This window comes from Silurus aristotelis, assembly GCF_946808225.1.
Source record: "Silurus aristotelis genome assembly, chromosome: 4".
Taxonomy (NCBI): Eukaryota; Metazoa; Chordata; class Actinopteri; order Siluriformes; family Siluridae; genus Silurus; species Silurus aristotelis.
Genome location: NC_139577.1, coordinates 22,891,865 through 22,913,914, shown reverse-complemented (window position 1 = coordinate 22,913,914; position 22,050 = coordinate 22,891,865). Strand labels below are relative to the sequence as shown.

At 39.1% G+C, this 22,050-nt stretch overlaps 1 protein-coding gene across 2 annotated transcripts in view; it reads left to right on the top strand.

Annotated features, from left to right (window-relative positions):
• The window catches only part of stk32c (serine/threonine kinase 32C), a 100,787-nt gene that overhangs the window by 49,520 nt on the left and 29,217 nt on the right, over positions 1-22,050 (top strand). For both annotated transcript variants that reach the window (XM_083538431.1, XM_083538432.1), the window contains exon 3: positions 5,087-5,238. In XM_083538431.1, the coding sequence (XP_083394557.1) occupies positions 5,087-5,238 (152 nt within the window). The remainder of the gene's footprint in view (positions 1-5,086; positions 5,239-22,050) is intronic.

The following is a 22,050-nucleotide window of genomic DNA, read 5'->3' as shown; positions in this document are numbered from 1 at the left end:
TATATATATATATATATATATGTATGCAAAACATTAAATTACTTGTTTTTGTATTACATTATTATACAGTATTATTTATTATTATTATTAACATTTGTGCTTATCAAAATTTGAAAGGTTTACATTTGAAAAATGCCATCTTGGTTAAATAATAAATTAAAAGAAAAAATTAAAATGCAATAAATTGAACTTTAATTTAACAGACCCCATTTGCGTAATAAAGATGTATGCCAAAAAAAAGTTATAGGATAGTGGTGATCTTTTTTTTAAGCCTTTTCTTTAAACCAATTTTAAGAAGATTGTAGACATTGGTAGCAGTGTAAAAACTGAATCATTTTTGTTTAACTGGCTCCTTTTTCTGTGCAGCTCCTCTCATCCATGTCCTGAGTGTAGTGAGTCCTGATGAGACTCAAACCTCTGTAATCACAAAGCATTGCAGATCTAAGACCTGTTTCAATGCTTGTAACGAAAGGAACAGCTGACTCCAGGCCAGCTCCTAGATGTGTTCAAGGCTACAGTGTGAGTCTCTGAGTGGATCTCTGAGCTCTGCAGCATAGAGGAAAGTGGGTCTCATCAGGAGTGCAGTACTGAACATCTGATTGCTCTCCCTCCTGCTGAACTGCAGACTTCCTGTGTGCCAGGTCTTAAATGCCTGGAAATATGAAATGCAATAATCTGAGGTTAATTAACTCTGGAGTCTGCTGTGTAACCCTCTGTAGGAGGACAGCAATAGGTTGTAGGAGAGGAGATGAGTGGACAGTGAAATTGAAGAAAAGGCATACAGAGAATTGCAAGATCAGCAGGGAATTTAGGTTTAAAAAAGAGAATAGAGAATGCAAAAAAGAAAGTGATGTGAAGGCTGTAATAAAATTTGTATTCAACCAGACAAAGTACTGAATTGCCAAACATGACAAACGGTCATACAAAAACATCCAAGAATAAGAATGTTTGAAAGATATGGTCTTGGTCCACTTACTTGCAATCTCCACTACAGTCTAATGGAAGTGAGAGAATAATAATTTAGCACTGATCCATCTGAAGGTGAAAAAAATGGGTTTTGGTGGTAGGACCAAATATGAATCTTCACTTCCCTCTTTGCTTTTGTGTTAAAAAATGCACTTTATGTTTTTAGGAGCTCTCCTGGCACATTCCCACAATAACTACCGCCTTCTTTTTGCAGATGTAAGAAGTAAACAGCAGAATACGTCAAACACTGAAAAAACTAAATGGGAAAAAAGAAGCTGCCTGAACATGGAGTTGTCAGTGTGCTCAAAATAGAATCAGTGCATGTCTTTTTAGAACAGTCTGGTTTTGAGACAGTAGTGAGTATTCATAACATCAGTGTTTCCAGAGCAGTCTTGCTCTGGCCTACCTTCAAACCGATGTCATGGGAAACGTTGAGTTTTTAATGGTGCCGTATTGCGATGTATTGCATGATATACCGTTAAAATATTAAAATGCTATTGTGCTAGAGTACTCAGCTCATTTTAGAATGGTTTTTAAAATGTAGGCAGGCAACGCTGTCAAACTGAACATACATTATATAAAAAGAAAACAATAGTCTTGGCAGTGAATGTAGCAGCGAGACAAAAATAATCGAATTTTTCTTTAAATGTGTTTGTGCTGCTTCTACAACCTCAAGCGAAATAAACAGTAGACATAGCCATATAATGATACAACCAGCCGTGTGATATTTAGACCCTTCGTAAATGGCAGAAGTATCAGAACAAATGTCAGAGTGGAACATAAACCAACACTTCATTTTGTTACTCATGATATCTTTTTTATGTCAGATTGCCATTTCCATTTGACTCAGCAGAAGGATAGTATCGTGCAATGCTGGTCCTGAACACAGTGAAAGATGTGATAAACAAACAAAAAGAATGTCTAGCTTACAACTGGACTAAATAACTTAGCAGAGGGAGAAAGCACATTTGACATTGGCTGTGCAGGTCTGTTTCTGCTTGATGAGAAAGGGAAAGATGCAATTAACTAGTTTGATTTTGTGATACTAATAGATTTCCTGCTGTCACTTCGGGTTTAATGCAGGAAAAAGGCCATCTGGATAACTTTAATGAGGAAACTAAAGCTATCACCACCAAAAAGGTCCACATTCTTACTCACTCTCTTGTTCTCTCTTTCCATCTAATTTCTCCATCTCCTTCTCTTTGTCTCCTTCTTCCCATCTCTGTCTCTCCATCTCCTCTTCTCAGCCTCCCTCTCACTTTCCCTATCTCTCTCTTTGTCTTCCTGTCTCTGTCTCTGTCCCTCTCTGAGTTCACCCCATCCCCCCTTTGTCTGCCTTAGCCTCATTTCATGTCTCACACTCCCCAGTCTCTCTCCACCGGTCTCCCCCTCCCTGTTTCTTCCTTTCCCTGTCTTTTACTGAACCAGGTCTGACATACAGTTCATATGGGTTTACTCCTCATGGAGCAGCTTTAGTCTTGATAGTATTCACTTTGTAATAAACGAATACTTTTGCATTTCTTTGCAGCTTAATCTCTAGCCGCTGTCTCTGTAGTTTCTATCTGATTATCACAATGAAGAACTTTGAATTCTGAGCAAGATTAAAGTAAACATGTTTTTCAGTTATTTTGTTAATACTGGAAATGCTGAAGAAAAAGTGTCAGAATCCTTATTTTTGGAGATCATGCACTGTATACAGGGATAAAGGTTAAAAAAATAACACTATCCCTTTAAATGTACAGCATAAGCATTTGTATTTCTATTAAACACTTGTGTGTTTTTCTAAAATGTAAATTTTAGATTAATTGCTATGCTTTACTGAGCCTGTAAGCAGCCCTTAAAATAATCTTCTAACATCTGCGTGCCTTCCTTCCTCTGTACCTGTCTTTGTCTCCAGAGTTCACTGCCTGATCGCTAGCCAAGCAGGCACAGAGGAGTGTGAAACATGATAGTGTGGCTCATCTGTTACAGTTGAGAAGCAAGCAGCCCTTATTATGTTTTCTTGTGGATTCAACATGCAAGGATTTGATCTTTCACATAGAAACTCTTCTGCTGACACACCACAGGGAATGCTCTATCTGCTAGATGAGTGCAAGAAAGAGAGAGAGAGTGTTCGACTGATGAGTTTGGCACTAAGGGAAGGGAATGCTCAGCTGTGGCACTTAAAATGACCACAATTCAATGTTGGCAAGGAAACAACAATGAAACAAAACATTGAAGCTTTCCTCATTTAGTGCATTTAGTGCATTTTCAGCTGGTAATGAATGACAAAGCTTATTTTAGATTGCATTTTCACCTCTTATGGTCACTTTATATAACTGCAAAGACAGTGTTGAGATGAGATGACCCAGAATGCTAACCAGAAGTTGTTTATTTGGCATTTCCCTATTTTAGCACCACTGAAGTGCTAGAATATAAATAACTCTGTGGGGGATGATGTTGCAACATACATGGCCTTCTCACAATCCAACTTCATGTATAATCCTTATTCTAACCTCTGTGAACTAATTTAAAGATAGAGGGCAGAACTTGCCTGAGCTCTCAAGAAGATGCCCCCTCCAAGCAGCAGATATATTAAGCAGTAGGCTTGGTTAAGCCTTGACATACTTTTTTAAATGTTTTCTTGTGACCCCAAATTCATTCTAGATGCAGCACAACAGCACTTTTTGTTTTTATCATTAAAACCAAAACCCAAATATACAACTCTGAAAACAAATCATGGGTGACAGGGACAGGATCAGCTGTAAATAAATGATAGGGACAGTGAATATAGTGCTTGTTCTTTTATTTTCTAGTTCTTGATGAGCATCACTACAGTATAAACACTGTTACATTGTCTATAAGGTATTGGATGCCTTCTCATCACAAACAAATGTGCTTGTAGGACATTTCTTTGCCAAATTGTGGACATTTATATGGAGTGAGAACAACCACCACTCTTCTGAAAAGTCTTTCAGCACTCCAGTTCTTGGGCCTGTTAGTTCCAGTGTAGGGCAATTACTAAAGCATACAAAGACTAATATAAAATTGCAAGAATTTTGGCATTATTTTGTAGAACAACCAGATATGGGTGTGATGGTCAGATGTCCACATTTGTTTGGCCATATAGTGTATAAGAATCAGCATGTGTGTATAAATAATGGAATGGAGCCTTCAGTTTACAGAAGTATTTAATCAGTCATTAACCGATTTAATCTGGTCAAAATTGTGATTAATCTGGAGCACATCACTGGATTGAACACCGGTCAGTCACAAGGCACAACATACCATGCACACAAAGTAGTAGCCTGGGGCAATATATCGTAGCCAATCCACCTCCCAACATGTTTTTTAGATTTTGAGAGGAGACCAGAGAAAACTCACAGGGAGAACACAATGTCAGTAATGTGAGATCAAACCAGTAACCCTGGAGCTGCGTAGTAGTAACACTACCTGTCAAAATCGCAATCTCCTATGTTTTGCAGCACAAGAACAATGAGATTATAAAGACATTTTTTTAAATGTTCTTTACATTTTATGCTCATATGATCCAAGGGAAACATCTGGCACCCCCAGGGAACCTGTCACAATCCCTGAACAGCTTGTCCTGACTGAACAATGCCTGTTCTTTAACTCATGATCATCCTTCATTTTGTGGAATGCTAGTGTAGCTAGTGCTGTTGATAGATTTTGTTGCTATACCCGGTATCATATTCATTTGCATTAATGCTAGACATTAATTAATCAGAATATTCATATTCAAGAGGTTTTTTTTGTTGTTGTAGAGGAATAAAACATTATAAAACCATTTGTCACTTTACATTGTACCAAAACCATGTACATTTGTAGGTGGATTATATTTCACACTTCCAAAAAAAATGGATCATTACTAGCAGATCTTTTTTCTTTTTTTTTTTTGTATTTGTTGTATAATGACATATTTGGCACCAATGAAGTAACACTTCTGACTGAAGGAAAATGCATTCGTGAAGATCCAGCATCTTAAGATTTAAAATCTAAATATATAAAAAGGATAATGGCAATACAAACAGCTAAAGAAAGTTCATGGCTGGGTATATCTTTCAAGCTTTGTAACATTGTCTCACTCTGTCTATGTATGTCTGTGTACTTTCCTTTGCAGGTGTGTATTGTGCAGAAGCGGGACACAGAGAAGATGTACGCCATGAAGTACATGAACAAGCAGCAATGCATAGAGCGAGATGAGGTCCGAAACGTCTTTAGAGAGCTAGAGATCCTACAGGACATTGAACATGTTTTTTTAGTCAACCTCTGGTGACTATCCTGTGTTTTTTCCTCAATTATTTTATGTGTACTGCATGCAGAATGATGGTTTCTCTGTCTGTCCTGTCTGCATAAGTGCTTTTAAAAGCTAAATATAAAATATGCATGTTTGTATTCATTAAATCGCCTTCATTCTAGCTCTCGCAAATTAACTCTCCTGCTAGTGCTTTTTTTGCTTCTAGGGCAAATTTATGAATCTCATTCTTGGAATTTTCTTATGCAATGAACAAACTAAGAGATCGTATTTAAGTCCGTGGGCCATGGTTTTATTTAAATGTAGTTAACTGCTGTTAAAAATCTGAGCACCGGTAGAGTGATAAAACATTAATAGTCTTACAATTTATAAAAATATATTATGAGCCCTGGTATTAGCAAGATTTAATAATGTTTGATTGTTTTGTTGTGATTTGGAACACAGAGGTGCTTGGACTAAAAGGTGTGTGTTTGTGTGTGTGTGTGTGTGTGTGTGTGTGTGTGTGTGTGTGTGTGTGTGTGTGTGTGTGTGTGTGTGTGTGTGAGTGTGTGTCCGTCTGTCTGAGATCACAGAGTCATTGCGTGTGTTCACGGTCAGCAACACTACATACTGTTTACCTCATCATATATCTTCACCCCTCTCTCTACTCCAGACTACACACTACACTAATGTGATTACTTATATTCCAAGGCAAAATACTTAAGCTTTCTCAGTACTTGTGCATCAGTACTACAAACACACATAGCTGCCAGTTGTTAATAATGAAGTGCAGTGAATCTGAAAATCATTATAATTATAAAACATTTACTCCCTGTAACCTCTACAACCTGGCATTGTCGTATGGTTCTCTCCTGTCTCATGCAATTTTAATGTGAAACTTCATTTCAATGGCATGGTCTCAGTCAGTGGTCTTATAATGATTTGATTTTTTTTTTCTAATTACAGTTACATGGGCTTTTGAAGCAAAAGTGAATGGAGCAATCATACAACAATTCAATACTGCAATTAAACGCCGTTCAGGGTATGATTGTAACCAAAATCACTCTTGTTAAAATGATGCTAATTAGGCACAAATTATGCTAAATCCATAAAGATGATGGCAGTGATAGTAAACTGTCAGGTGAATCGCAGTGTTCAGTTCTGGCTTCAGTAGCACCTATCTGATTGGCTGTTGCCAGCTGGACGACCAGCCAGAAGAGCAATCCTCAAAATAATGGCAACATAAATCAGATTGTATTGTGATATGAAGCTGTCCATATATACACAGTACAGAAATATATAACTCAAAATGTGAAAGCTTTAAAGATTTTGGACTGACAGTTATGCCTACATTTAGCCAACATTGCAGAATACATGCAAATTGGCATGGGCCATTAGCCTGCTGTCCATAAATGTAGAATGCCACTGATGGTCTCACCAGATGTACAGTTTGACTGTGACTTTGTGTAAGGATAAAATGTCTCCTAGTGATTTCTCCCAGTCCTCTACATCTGCCTCTTCAAGTCAAGTCAAGTCAAGTGGCTTTTATTGTCATTTCTACTATACACAGTGGTACACAGTACACAGTAAAAAACGAGACAACGTTTCTCCAGAACCCTGGTGCTACACTAAACAACAACAAACAAAACAACATAGAGCTACAACACAAGTTACATAAAGTGCATCGAGTGCAACCTAGTGCAAACAGTGCAGACAGACAGTGCAGACAGACGACACAAGACAAGACACAAAACCCAATATAGCGCCGACCAGTAAACCTACTATAAACAGAACAATGTAGTGCAAAAATACAGCAGCAGTCGAAGGTGCAAAAAACAGCATGTAAACAGTATAATACAATGATAATGATAAATGTGCAAAAAACAGCAGTTGAGAGTGTGGTACAGTTGAGAATAATAAATAAATGAATTGTGGTGGAATGAATTGAGATGAGTGATGAGTGATGAGTGATGAGTGTGTGTTAAGTGTTAAGTCCAGGAAAAATTTTACAGTTCGTTACACACATTTGAGTGTGTGTGTGTGTGAGAGTTCCGTTCATTTATGTGTGTTAAGTAGCCTGACGGCTTGTGGAAAGAAACTGTTGCATAGTCTTGTTGTGGCGGCCCGAATGCTTCAGAACCGTTTTCCTGATGGTAGGAGTGTAAAAAGTGTGTGTGAGGGGTGTGTGTGATCGTCCACAATGCTGTGTGCTTTGCGGATGCAGCGTGTAGTGTAAATGTCCATGATAGAGGGGAGAGAGATTCCGATGATCTTCTCAGCTGTGCTCACTATCCTCTGTAGGGATTTGCGATCTGAGACGGTGCAGTTCCCAAACCAGGCAGTGATGCAGCTGCTCAGGATGCTCTCAATGGTCCCTCTGTAGAACATGGACAGGATGGGGGAAGGCTGCTGTGCTTTCTTCGTGATAGAGCTGGTGTTGAGTGACCAGGTGAGGTTGTCTGCCAGATAAACACCAAGGAATTTGGTGCTCTTGACGATCTCCACTGAGGATCCATCAATAATCAGTGGAGATTGGTCGCTCTGTGCTCTCCTGAAGTCCACAACCATCTTTTTCGTTTTGTCCACGTTCAGAGACAGGTTGTTTGCTCCACACCAGGCAGTTAACCGTTGCACCTCCTCTCTGTATGCTGACTCGTCGTTCTTGCTGATTAGACCCACCATGGTCGTGTCATCAGCAAACTTGATGATGTGGTTCGAGCTGTGCATTGCTACACAGTCGTGAGTCAGCAGAGTGAACAGCAGTGGGCTGAGCACACAGCCCTGGGGGGCCCCAGTGCTCAGTGTGGTGGTGCTGGAGATGCTGTTCCCGATCCTGACTGACTGAGGTCTCCCAGTCAAAAAGTCCAGGATCCAGTTACAGAGGGAGGTGTTCAGGCCCAGAAGGTTCAACTTCTCGATCAGGTGCTGAGGAATGATTGTGTTGAATGCTGAGCTGAAGTCAATGAACAGCATTCGTACATACGAGTCCTTGTTATCCAGGTGGGTGAGGGCCAGATGGAGGGTTGTGGAGATAGCATCGTCCGTAGAATGGTTTGGACGATACACAATCTGCATGGGGTCCAGGGAGGGTGGAAGCTGTGTCTTAATGTGCCTTATGACGAGCCTCTCGAAGCACTTCATCACGATGGGTGTGAGCGCGACGGGATGATAGTCATTGAGGCAGGAGACAGAAGACTTTTTCGGCACGGGAACAATGGTCGTTGTCTTGAGGCACGTGGGAACAACGTTGCTGCTCAGGGAGATGTTGAAGATGTCAGTGAGGACATCTGCTAGCTGTTCTGCACATTCCCTGAGCACTCTGCCAGGAATGTTGTCTGGTCCAACAGACTTCCGTGGGTTTACTCTGCATAGAGTTTTCCTCACTTCAGCTGTGGTTAGACAGAGCACCTGGTCAGTAGGAGGAGGGATGGTCTTCCTCGCCACCACGTTGTTCTGCACCTCGAACCGGGCGTAGTAGTCGTTCAGCACATCTGGGAGGGAGGGGTCACGGTCACAAGCAGGTGATGTGGTCTTGTAATTCGTGATCGCCTGGATGCCCTGCCACATGCGCCGGGTGTCTCCACTGTCCTGGAAGTAGTTGTGGATTTTCTTTGCGTTTGCGCGCTTCGTCTCTCTGATGGCACGAGACAGTTTGGCCCTTGCTGTTTTTAAGGCCGCCCTGTCCCCTGATCTGAAGGCAGAGTCTCTTTGTTTCAGCAGCGCACGCACATTTGCAGTCATCCACGGTTTCTGGTTGGAGCGTGTAGTGATGGTCTTGGAGATGGTCACATCATCAACGCACTTGCTGATGTAGCTGGTCACTGATGATGTGTACTCCTCCAAGTTGATGGAATCCGTGTAGGTTGCAGCCTTTCTAAACATGTCCCAGTCAGTGCACTCAAAACAGTCCTGAAGAGCAGAAGTAGCTCCTTCTGGCCAGGTTTTCACCTGTTTCAGAACCGGTTTAGAGCGTCTGATGAGCGGTCTGTATGCTGGAATTAACATAACAGAGCAGTGGTCTGAGTATCCGAGATGGGGGCGGCGCTCCGCACGATACGCGCCGGGGATGTTTGTGTAAACAAGATCCAGCGTGTTCGCTCCTCTCGTTGCAAAGTCCACATGCTGATGGAGTTTAGGAAGCACAGTCTTGAGATTCGCATGTTCGAAATCTCCGGCGATAATAAACAATCCGTCGGGGTGAGCATTCTGCAGGTCGCTAATAGCGCCGTAGAGTTCACACTTTCAAACCAACTACCTGCATGTCTTTCCTCACCACATCTATAAACCTCCACCTTGGTCTTCCTCTTTTCCTCCTTCCTGGAGGCTTCATCCTCAGCATTCTTCTACCGATATACCCCATGTCCCTCCTCTGCACATGTCCAAACCATCTCAATCGTGCTTTCCTTACCTTGTCTCCAAAATGTCCTACATGCGCTGTCTCTCTAATAAACTAATTGCTAATCCTGTTCATCCTTGTCACTTCCAATGAAAAGCTCAGCATCTTCAACTCTACCACTTCTAGCTCTGCCTCCTGTCTTTTAGTCAATGCCACTGTCTCTGAATCATAAAACATCGCAGGTCTCACCAAAGTCTATTAAACTTTTCCTCTTACTCTTGCAGACACCCTTCTATCACAAATCACTCCTGCCACTTTTCTCCACCAAGCCTGCACTCTTTTCCTCACTTCTCTAACACACTCTTCATTACTTTGCACTCTTGATCCCAGGTACCTGAACTCCTCCACCTTCACCACCTCTTCTCCCGGCAACCGCACCACTCCACTGCCCTCCCTCTCATTCACACATGTACTCTGTCTTACTCCTACTGACTTTCATTCCCCTTTCCTCCAGCACATACCTCCACCTCTCCAGGCTCTTCTCAACCTGCTCCCTACTCTCACCACAAATCACATTATCATCTGCAAACATCATAGTTCACGGAGACTCATATCTGACTTTGTCCGTCAATTTGTCCATCACCACTGCAAACAGGAAAGGGCTCAGAGCCGATCCTTGATGCAATCCAACCTCTACCTTAAACCAGTCTGTCGTTCCTACTGCACACTTCACTGCTGTCACACTGTACTCATACATGTCCTGCACCACTCTCAACCCAGGCCTCAACCGATCCGGTATGAAATTCTGATTTGTGATCCGCACATGTTTTATGCTGGATGCCCTTCCTAACACAACCCTCCCTATTTATCCGGGCTTGGGACTGGCACTAAGAGTGCACTGACTTGTGCAACCTAAAAGTGCAGTTAATATTAGTTAATGTATCGGTAAGGTAGTTCTATCCATATAACCATTCATCATAAGAGGAGTGACAGAAGGGCGCCTGGAGAGAGAGACATGGAGAGATGTGCGTGTGTGAAAGAGAAAGTGAAGAAATGAAATAAAAAATCTGGTTCTGTCAAACTGGTCACCGTCCTCACTGTTCTTTCTTTCCCACCTCCCAAACCGATCGCTCTTCTACAATATCCTTTCAAACCATTACTATAATATGTGGGGGGAAAGTCTAGATCATATATGTTACCTCAATCTGAGTTTTAAGATCACACTAGAAATTGTAGTCAGAGTTTAGAACACAGGCACATGCTGGTGGTCTCACCAGATGTATGCTCCCTAAGTACCAAGTACAATGACATCATTTGTATTAAAGTAAGATTTTATGATATTGTCTCATGTCAAGTCAAGTCAAGTTTATTTGTATAGCGCTTTTCACAACAGACATTGTCTCAAAGCAGCTTTACACAAATCAACAGTTAAGGTGAATGGTGTGAATTTGTCCCTGATGAGCAGCCGTGGCGACTGTGGCAAGGAAAAACTCAGATTTTATGACGAAGAAACCTTGAGAGGAACCGGACTCAAAAGGGGAACCCATCCTCATTTGGGTGACATCAAGAGTTTGATCATAAATCTTTCAACAATACAGAACACTGAAGAGTGAGAACTAACATGATTACTGGAGTATAAGATTATAAGTGATGTTCTTTCTGCAGTCTTATACAGTCTATATGGTTAGTAGCTCCTAGTTTTATAAGCTCAGCATTTGTGATCATCACAGATCCAGCATCAGCTTCTCCATGCCAGAGCCTTGAAACACTCCAGGAGGTCCAATGTCAATCTCCACATATGTAGCGGGATCCAAATGGCACTGGTACGTCTCTAGATGGTTTGGGATGTTTGCGAGTTCGGCATTTACATCTTCAAAGGTCCGTAATCATCACGAGGTGGGAGGTGACTGGAGCTGGCCAAACCTCAGGGTGTCTCGGGATGGGGAGAGAAAGAGAAGCAGTGGAGAGGAATTAGCGTAGCTGCTGTTCATGATATTAACAGCACAAGTTGATAATGTGCATGTGATCAGATGTTCTGGAGCACAAAGTTATAATATGTGATGTGTGTTATGTGTAGGCTTTGCTAAAAAGATATGTTTTTAATCTGCACTTAAACTGGGTGAGTGTGTCTGAGCCCTGAACACTGTCAGGAAGACTATTCCAGAGTTTAGGAGCTAAATGTGAAAATGCTCTACCACCTTTAGTGGACTTTGCTATTCTAGGAACTACTAGAAGCCCAGAGTTTTGAGATCTCAGGGAGCGTGGCGGATTGTAGCGTGTTAAAAGACTGGATAGATACATAGGAGCCAAACAATTTAGTGCTTTATAAGTGAGTAGCAGTAGTTTGTAGTCTATTCGAAACTTAACCGGAAGCCAATGTAGGGACGATAGGATTGGGGTTATGTGATCATATTTTCTTGACCTTGTGAGAACTCTGGCTGCTGCATTCTGGACTAACTGAAGCTTGTTTATTAATGACGCAGGACATCCACCTAGTAATGCATTACAGTAGTCTATTCTGGAGGTCATAAACGCATGGACGAGCTTCTCTGCATCGGATATAGACAACATGTTTCTTAACTTAGAAATATTTCTAAGGTGAAAGAAGGCTGTTTTTGTAACTTGGTTGATATGATATTTTAAAGACAAGTTGCTGTCTAAAATAACTCCCAGGTCTTTTACCGTTGAACTTGTGGTTACAGAACATCCGTCTAAATGCAAGTTGAGATGCTGGAGCTTCTGTATACTAGTTTTTGGGCCGATGAACAAAATCTCAGTCTTATCAGAATTTAAAAGTAGAAAGTTGTGGGTCATCCAATCTCTTATTTCCTTAACACACTCAGTTATCCGATTTAATTGAGCTGTATCGCCTGGTTTAGATGAGATATATAGCTGAGTATCATCAGCATAACAATGGAAGCTAATTCCATGCCTTGGCATGTACAGGCAATTTGTTAATTATTTTACTTAAGCCCCTGCTTCAATCTGTGGGTGAACCGTTTGAAGCCTCAGAACATATTTAAAAATAACCTGCCCAGTTTGCTGAAGTTGACAAAAACACAACCTTCATAATCTCAAAACTTTCACAATTAAATGTACCAGTCACCCTAACAAGTTGCAAGTTAAGTAAGGTGACATGGGTCAGCACAAAGAGACACAGGCAGATGGAAACGCAGTGCTTAGAACCAAACAATAACAATAAATTAAACAGTACATATACAAATTAATCACATGTGCAAAACAGACAAAGTTATTCAGATTATAAACCAATGACAGGACATACGGAAAAGAAATGCACTAAAATAGGAATCACTTATGAACATTTTACCAAAGGACCAAATCCTTTGCAATTACAAAACAACTAAAACATTATTTTTATTTTGTGGTTTTCAAATCGTTTCAGCTATTCTAGAATGGCTAAACGTTTTATTCTATTATGTCTTTCATTCTAGGTTCCATTTTTTGATGGCAAAACCTTAGACTTCTTAGAAGTTGTTTACATCTAGGATCTAAAATTTTTTATCTCTCTGTGGACGCCTTTAAATGCTGTATGCAGAACCTTACAACAGAAGGTTTCACTTTCAAAAAGAATTTGAAATTGAATTTGCAAGTGTTTACTGTATTGAGTAAAAAATAAAGGCAAGATAAAGCATTTCAGAAAGCATTAGAAATTACAATGTAAAAAAGTTAAGTGAAAAACAATTAGAAATGTTTTAGGGGAAAATAAACTATATGGGCACTTCCAGTTATGCACAAATATTGACCATATGCAATATTAATGGACCTGCAGGATTATCTGACAAGATTATCTGAGTACTCTCTGCATGTAACAACAATCTCTCATATTTCTCATGTTTGATGAGAGATTTCAAAATGAATAATAATACCATTATTCGAAAAAGGTACGTTTGGTTCAGAAATAAAAGCATATCACCAAAAAAAAATCAAGGTGCAGAAGGTATCATTATAATTCAAAGCTGCTATTCTTCAGCCAGAACTGGGGTTTTTATTATGGTAGATGAAAACATTAATAGCTACAAATTCCATTCAGTTTGTAAAACAATCAGGTGTCTTTTAGGAAAATAAACCAATCATTTACCAATATCATATATCAAAATCAACAAAGGGATGGCTGAACTAAAAGTAGATCAACGTTTTTAAATGAACTAACTAAAGCCCATAAATAGATACTGTACATCTCAATCTGTTGATGACCTAAAGCTGGCTGTGCACAGGATTTTTGATGGATCGATATTGTTTTTTTCCCCATTTTACTCAACAACAAAAAAATATTTGCACTGAGGTTGTAAAAAGTTCTCACCTGATTTATCTTGGTTTAAAAAAATTTTCACAACACAAAAAACGCCATTTTCAACAGGGGTGTTTAGCCTTTTTAAATAGCCATTTTTACCTGCATTTGACCAGAGGACTGTTTATTTTATGTTTTAATTAAAAGTTATAAGACACTTTTTCTAATTTTCTACAACCATTTTTACATCACTGCTCTTTTTCTTGCGTATATAATAGAATGTCTTCACTACAGTGGGAAATGTATTTAGGTTTTCCCAAGACCCCCAGACCACTCAAGCTTTTTCTCATCCACTGAAATTGTTCATCCATAGCACATTGCCATTAAAACTCAAGAGCTAGGCATTTATCTTTTAAATACTTTACGAATATGCACTTGCTGATGGCAAGTCTTACAAGAGCATTAAGAAAAACAAAATTTGAATTAAGCCTATTGACACCTGGCTAAAAAAACATTGCATGCAAAAAAAAATACCAAAAACATGTTCATTAATATTATAATATCCAACCTTATGACAATAATTCTGAGCATGGCAGCTGTGAGGAATTTTCTATCTGTTTGCATGTATTTATGAGGGGCACACATTTCAACCCCACCCGCCCTCCCCCGCACACACACACACACACACACACACACACACACACACACAGACACACACACTTTTTTTTTTTTTTTTTTTTTAAATGCCACCCAGTTCTCACAAACCATATGGATAGACCTGGCTGATTGGCACTGCGAACCCATCAGCATTGGCGCACAGACGCAGCTGGTACACAGACAGACATTTCTGTAATCTAAAATCCATTCAATTCTGCAATCTTTCCTCTCAGACTAAACTAGAAGAAGCATTCGCACTACCTGCTTGACTGACCACCTTCTAACTGCCTCCTGCTCAAACATACAGCTTTTCGTGCTGTCAGACAAATTCTGAAAAATATTTTGCGAAACTCAACTTTTTGAACGGCTTCATAACCCTGTCGGTCGGTTTGTTTCCTAGCATCCTGTCAGCTTCTTAGGAGTTTAATGTAATTTTTTTGGGGTGTATTAATCATGCTAGCCTCATTGTGAACCAGCAGCATGGCTTGATTACAGGGATTGTGTTGTGATGTGTTACCTCATGATTTAATCCAGATAACATCTAGCGATGTTTAAAGAGAGCATTATGCTACTGAAGTGTAACGAGTTTAACTGATGTGCTGGTTTTTATTCCTTGATAATTGGAATTATTACGGCCTTATGACTTAAGTTACATTCTTTTTATAGCAATTCTGGCAAGGAAACACTTCTTTCTTACTTTTTTCTTACTTTTCTTCTTTGTTCTTACTGACAGTCTAATGACTAAAACATGTCTCTATCAGATAACCATTTATTATATATATATATATATATATATATATATATATATATATATATATATATATATATATATATATATATATATATATATATATGTATGTATGTATATATATGTGTGTGTGTGTGTGTGTGTGTGTGTGTGTGTGTGTGTGTACTATATATAGTATCTCACATTTCAGCAACCAGTTTAGTAGATCTTTTCAAGGGACAATCCTATAGAAATGAACCAGATACATTTTAAAGTAGTAACTGCGCAGCTTGCATAGCAAAAAATAACTCAACATACAGCCATTATCTAAATAGCTGGGACCAACAGTGAGTAGACCCTAAGTGATAACGGCTGTAAGTTGTTTAAACATGCAAACGCAAATGTCCTTTTCATCATGTTCATGTTTTTTTCTGGTTGACAGGACCATACAAATTTGTGTATCTTGCATTAGAGCAGTTGTAGTGCTTTGAATACAATTCGTTAATACTGACCTCTGGATGTTCGACATGGCACCTCATTGCAAAGAACTCTCTGAGGATTTGAGAATTACATTTGTTGCTCTACACAAAGATGGCCGAGGCAATAAAAAGATCGGTAACACCCTGAAACCGAGTTACAGTGCAGTGGCCAGGGTCATACAGAGGTTTTCCAAGACGGGTTCTATTTGGAACAGGCCTCACAAGGTTTGCTCAAACAAGTTAAGTCCTCGTGCTGTGCGTCAGGTGCAGAAGCTGAGTGCTGCCACTTGTCAGTGCTCATACCATATGCTGCACACTGCAACAAGTCAGTTTGCATGGCCATCGCCCCAAAAGGAAGCCTCTTCTGAAGCTGGCTTACAAGAAAACCTGCAAACAGTTTGCTGAATACAACCTGTCCAAGAGCATGAATTACTGGAACAATGTCCTGTGGTCTGATGAGACTAAGATAAACTTGTTTGGCTCAGATGGTGTCAGGCATGTGTGGCTGATCTGAACACTATTAAGCACCTGTGGAGCATCCTCAAGCGGAAGGTGGAGAAGCGCCATGAGTCTAATATCCAGCAGCTCCATGATGTCATTATGGAGGGGTGGAAGAGGATCCCAGGGACAACCTGTGCAGCTCTGGTGAATTCCATGCCCAAGAGGATTAAGGCAGTGCTAGATAACAATGATGTCCCACACAAAAACATTTTAGACACAGTTTTGACATGTTATTTTGACAATAATGGCTGTATGTTGAGTTAATTTCAGAGGACAGTAAATCTGTACTGCTATACAAGATGCACATTGACTACTTTAAAATATGCCCAAGTTTTGTTTCTATAGTATTGCCCTTCAGAACATGTAAAAAAATGGATGCTAAAATGTGAGTGATATACTCATTTGAGATTCTGTGAGATAGATAGATAGATAGATAGATAGATAGATAGATAGATAGATAGATAGATAGATAGATAGATAGATAGATAGATAGATAGATAGATAGATAGATAGATAGATAGATAGATAGATAGATAGCGTTGGCTCAGGATCTAAGAAAATGAAATGTAGTTTCAGGCAGTACAAAAATGATTTATATGCAATTCAATCCTACATTCTCCATGCAGCTCATCTATAAAGTCTGCTTAATGATTAGGAACAAAGAGTGAAATGGAATGGAGAGCAGCAGAAATGAGAGTGTATGTCTCTGGCAAGTCCATGGTTTGATAATGCAGGTTTCCCAGTTGAAAGGAAATATTGCATCCTTTGATATTAGGTCTTTCATTTCGATATCAGCGTGTTGAAAACATTTCTATAATATTAAATATATTTTCAGGGGTTTAAGAAAAATGCTTCTTGCTTACCACACTTAGCATTGCCTCTATGCTAGCATCATGTAGATGAGATTAAAAACACAATGACACTAAATTACATCTGTCCATAGACTTTTCCTAGCTAATTCAGGCCATTTGAATTTTTTATAATGCGTACACATAGGAGATGGAGATTGTCCAATTGCTAAATGACTAGTTAGTTTCAGATATTTTGTTTTCTATAGCTTTTGAGAAATAGTTGGGGTGTAAACTTTGCTGAGTGCTACACATCTGTGAAAGATTGTTCAGAGTTTAATTATCCATCTTTATCTTCCATCATTTTGTTTAATTCTAATGCACAACTGTTGCATTGATCATACAAGCAAATTTTAATATTTTTTTCTTTTATGCGGAACATTTTAATCATTTAGTAATCAAAGCCTAAGGCTGCAATCAGACTACTCACACAACAATGGTAAAATATACAATCTGTTTGTACAGATACTATCCAGTTGTTAATGTTGATTTAATATTTTTTTTTACAGCTGGATTATATAGAACAGGATGATGTGACACGACTATAATCATTGCTTTCTCCATTTTGCATTTTCTGTAGAGGTCATGCAGTGAAATGTCTATCATGTCACAATGGTAATTTCATGAATAGCCCAAATAGCAAATTGAGAAACAGTTAAACAAGGCATCAAAGCAGTGAAACAAACAAAAAAAAGTTGAGTAAATACACCAGTGTTTAAAAAAAAAGGCAAAGAAATCACATGGACCGGCAATGTGTTTTATAAACAAGCAGCATTTGATTGGTGAGTTAATGTTCAGTGGAGAGGGACCTCTGTAGACATGGAGGGTTAATGTCCTAAGTGGATGTGACTAATTATATAAAACAGTTAACTTTTTATTGGGAATGCTATGGACTGGTTAGCGTTCACACAGCATAACAATTTCAACCATCAGGGAAACTGACCACTACAAGATCTGAAGAAGGAACATCTATGATCATCACTGCTAACAAATAAAAGATGTTTGATGTTAAATTTTCAATATTAAATTACAAATACAGGCTCTTCCTTTAGTGTTTCTTTCAAACACAATGCATTTTAAAAGAAGAATATATTTTGTCACATATACATTGAATCCGAATTCATTTTTCACATTTTACAGCTTGTTAGTACCATAATTTTCGGACTATTAAGCACACCCATATATAAGCCGCACCCACTGAATTTGACAAATATTTTTATTTTGAACATAAATAAGCCGCACCTGTCTATAAGCAGTGTCTACACTGAAACTAATGAACTTTACACAGGCTTTAACAAAAGACAGTGTCTGTTACACGGTGTAACGGGTGAAATATGTTGCGCCTCCTTTAGGAGCATAGCGGCATTTTGGAATAGCCTGCCACTGCATTTTTCCAGTATTACTGCATGTGTGCAAGACCGAGGAATATGTCATTATTTTCTGATGCTCATTTCTAATTTTCTTTAACTAACCTGTAACGCTGTTGCCAAGAAAAATAAAAAAGCACGAGTTTTGGAAACCTGTCTGTGCTCATATGATTTCTGTTGTAACTGGAGTTAGCGAGCTATCCCATGACCCTGACTCAACGCGTTACAACGGCTTGTATCTAAACAGTAGCCTACCAAGAAAGTCATTGTTCACTGTCTTCCTCCTTCCGTGGAAGTTTTTTCTCCCGATGCCATGCAGCTCAGAACACAGGTGAGGTGCGTTTTTTCGTTTCCGTTCGGAAATTTCATTTGTCTAATGTTATGTTGCTCAGTTTTTTGGCTTGAAGGAAAAACCCAGAAAAAATCCATAAATTAGCCACTTTGTTGTTTAAGCCGTGGGGTTTAGAACGTGGAAAAAAAGTAGCGGCTTATAGTCCGAAAAATACGGTGTTGCTGGTGCCAGAGCAGGTTCAGCCATGATACAGTACCTGTACAGTAGAGAGGGTTAAGGGCCTTACTAAATGGTCCAAGAGTGGCAGATTGGCAGTGCTGGGGCTTCAGCCTTAGACCTTCTGCTCAGTAACCCAAATCCTTAACCATAGAGTCACCACTGTCTGCTATCTTAAGTTTCTGAATAGAGATGCAAAATGACATGGCAATGGGCATGTAGTATGTTTTTTTATATTGACTGGTTGTATGCTTTTTTATTGTTTTATTAGCAAAGTGAGACAACTTTAAATGTTACTGTTTTTTTTTTAACTAACAACCTCTGACTTTGTTCCACTGGGACACAGTCAGTAAAGTACACTTTATTTTTAGATTCAGGGTGATGTCTCCGGGATAACTGTGGCCACATTTTATGCAAGCACACACTTTTTTCTGTGATTGTGTAAACTATCTACATTTAAATCCAACACTATGTTGAAAATGAGACCGGTATCATTTCTGGATGGCATATAGTTAGCTTGGAATGCTTAAAAGTGTGTATACCACCTTCCCCAGAGGATGCATTTAGAAACAGTATTTGCATTTTGCACAGGCTGCACTTAAGCAGCATATCTTTCCCTGGTGCTTTTTATTCCAGCTTGTTTTATCTGCAGCTTTGAACACAGACACTGCTTTGAAAAGGTTCCATGTGCTCACCTCAGAGAAGCTTTATTATATTTCAGGCAGGGAGACCAGGCTGTGTCTCTTTTCCGTTGCAAGAAAAACACAACGTAAGCCCTGAAAATGTCAAGCATGCTGCAAGCTATAATTACTGTATCCATTTACACCACTCCTAGACGTAACAGGGTGTCGCAGGTTGTTCTAAAACAGCATGTTTTGATGAATACATAAGAATTTCTATAGCTCCTAATCAACCACTCCATCAGACTCAGATATTGTTTTAAATGTGACAAGATTTTGATAGCTTTGATGTTTGTATAGCTGAAAACATACTGTATTTAGTTAACATGGCACATGTTTGTTATTCCAGTATGAGTGAATTTTTTTTTTTTGTGACGAAGTTAATAGCCAGGGCAGAAATCTGCAAAGTCAACACTCAGTACATCTTCAAGTGAATGAATGTGACCTGTGCCAGATAACACCACAAAACACAGCGAACTTATAAGCCACTGGCACAGACTGCATGGCCACAAAGTTTATAATCATAAGCAAGCCAAAATGACTTTCTTGATCTACCAACAGGAAATGTACTTTAAGTAGCAATAAAACAAATAACTTATTAAGAGTAATTCTGTTATACACTTAAATTGAGACATAGATTTTAATTTGAAATGTAAAATCTTTTATAATTTGTGTCAATAACCTTGTTCTTCTTTTGGCTGCTCCCTTTTGGGGTCGCCACAGCGGATCATCTGTCTGCATACTACTCTGTCCTCTACATCTGCCTATTTCAAAACCAACTACCTGCATGTTTTCCCTCACCACATACATAAACCTCCTACTTGGCCTTCCTCTTTTCCTACTTCCTGGCAGCTTCATCCTCAGCATTCTTCTACCGATATACCCCATGCACATGTCCAAACCATCACAATCGGGCCTCTCTCACTTTGTACCCAAAACATCCTACATGTGCTGTCCCTCTAATAAACTCGTTTCTGATCCTGTCCATCGTTGTCATGCCCAAAGAAAATCTCAACATCTTCAGCTCTGCTACCTCCAGCTCCACCTCCAGTCTTTTACTCAATGCCACTGTCTCTAAACCATACAACATAGCAGGCCTCACCACAGTCCTATTAACTTTCCCTTTCACATTTGTGGCAATAACCCATAAAGACAAAGTGACTTTTTTGTAGCTTTATTAAAAATCAATAACTAAAATCTCTTAGTTAATCTTTCAGCATTTTGTTGATTTACTTTTGGATAATTCTCTACAAATAGTGCACCTGGTTTTGGCTTGTTTCTGACATTCTTCTTCGTAGATTTTGTAATTGTCAGGTTTGTCCACTAAACCTCTAAAGGTGAAGCTTATACTATTTAAAGTTGTGTGCAGTCTAGAGAGATTTGCGTGGCATCTTTGCATTGCATGCTTCACTATAGTTATGGTTGTTGCCAGTAGCTTAGAAGTACACTGGTTTTGCTAAACGTTAAGTCAGAAAGTCTTATCACAGCAGATCATTCAGATTTTTAAGTATTTGCCATATGCCTTTTATTCAGGAGTGAAAGATATTTAGCCACTCTATCATAAAGCCTAATTAGATTAGATTGGTGATTGGTGATTAGATTGGTGATTGACCACCTCCTTTTATCCCAATTACAAATATGGCATTTGGCAGACACCCTTAGCCAGATAAACTTAATTTATTTTTTTATTTTTTTTTTAGAAAGTGAGCAACTGAGGGCCTTGTTTAAAGTTGGCGGTGTAGGGATTTTAAATCATCTGATCAGAAGTCCAAAATGTCCACTAAGCTACCAACAACAATTAATGAGTTTGGCCAGATCACCATGTTTTGCATGGCTCACCATTATCAAGATAATCAACATAATCAAGATGCACCTGACCTCAATGTGGAGTGCCTTAACCAAGGGTCTGTATACTTACACAGATTACATACATGTATTTTTTTTTTATTTTTTTCTTATGTTCATATTCATATTTTATTTGTACTAAATGTGCAAATATTTCTACAATATCCATTTAAAATTAAATCCACAATAATGTGTGCAAAACTGTAGAGGGTCAGAGTAATTTTCTGAACCAAAACTGCAACACATATGGTATAAATCTAAAATCCATATAATAAGTGGTCATATAATTCATTTGTGTGCATGTGCATGCACATTCCTGTATTGTGATATTTCCCTTTAAGAGCTTTTAATGTTTTCCCTGGGTGAGTCATCAGTAGGATTCACATTGAATGTGTCATCAAGTGTGTACCCTTACACACATACACACAAACACATACACACACAAACACAGTGTGAGTCAGTGAATGTCAGTGACAATCCTGGTATTGATAGGACTGAGCAGGCTAGCAGACTAATAGCATGAATAGGTGCAGGGTGAGGGTATTAATTCTGCCAGAAAAAGGGTTCAGAACAGTTCATGTTTTGGCTGATATGTGCTTTAAGAAATTCATGGCCCAACACTTCATGTTTGGGCTGATGTTTGCTTTTAACCT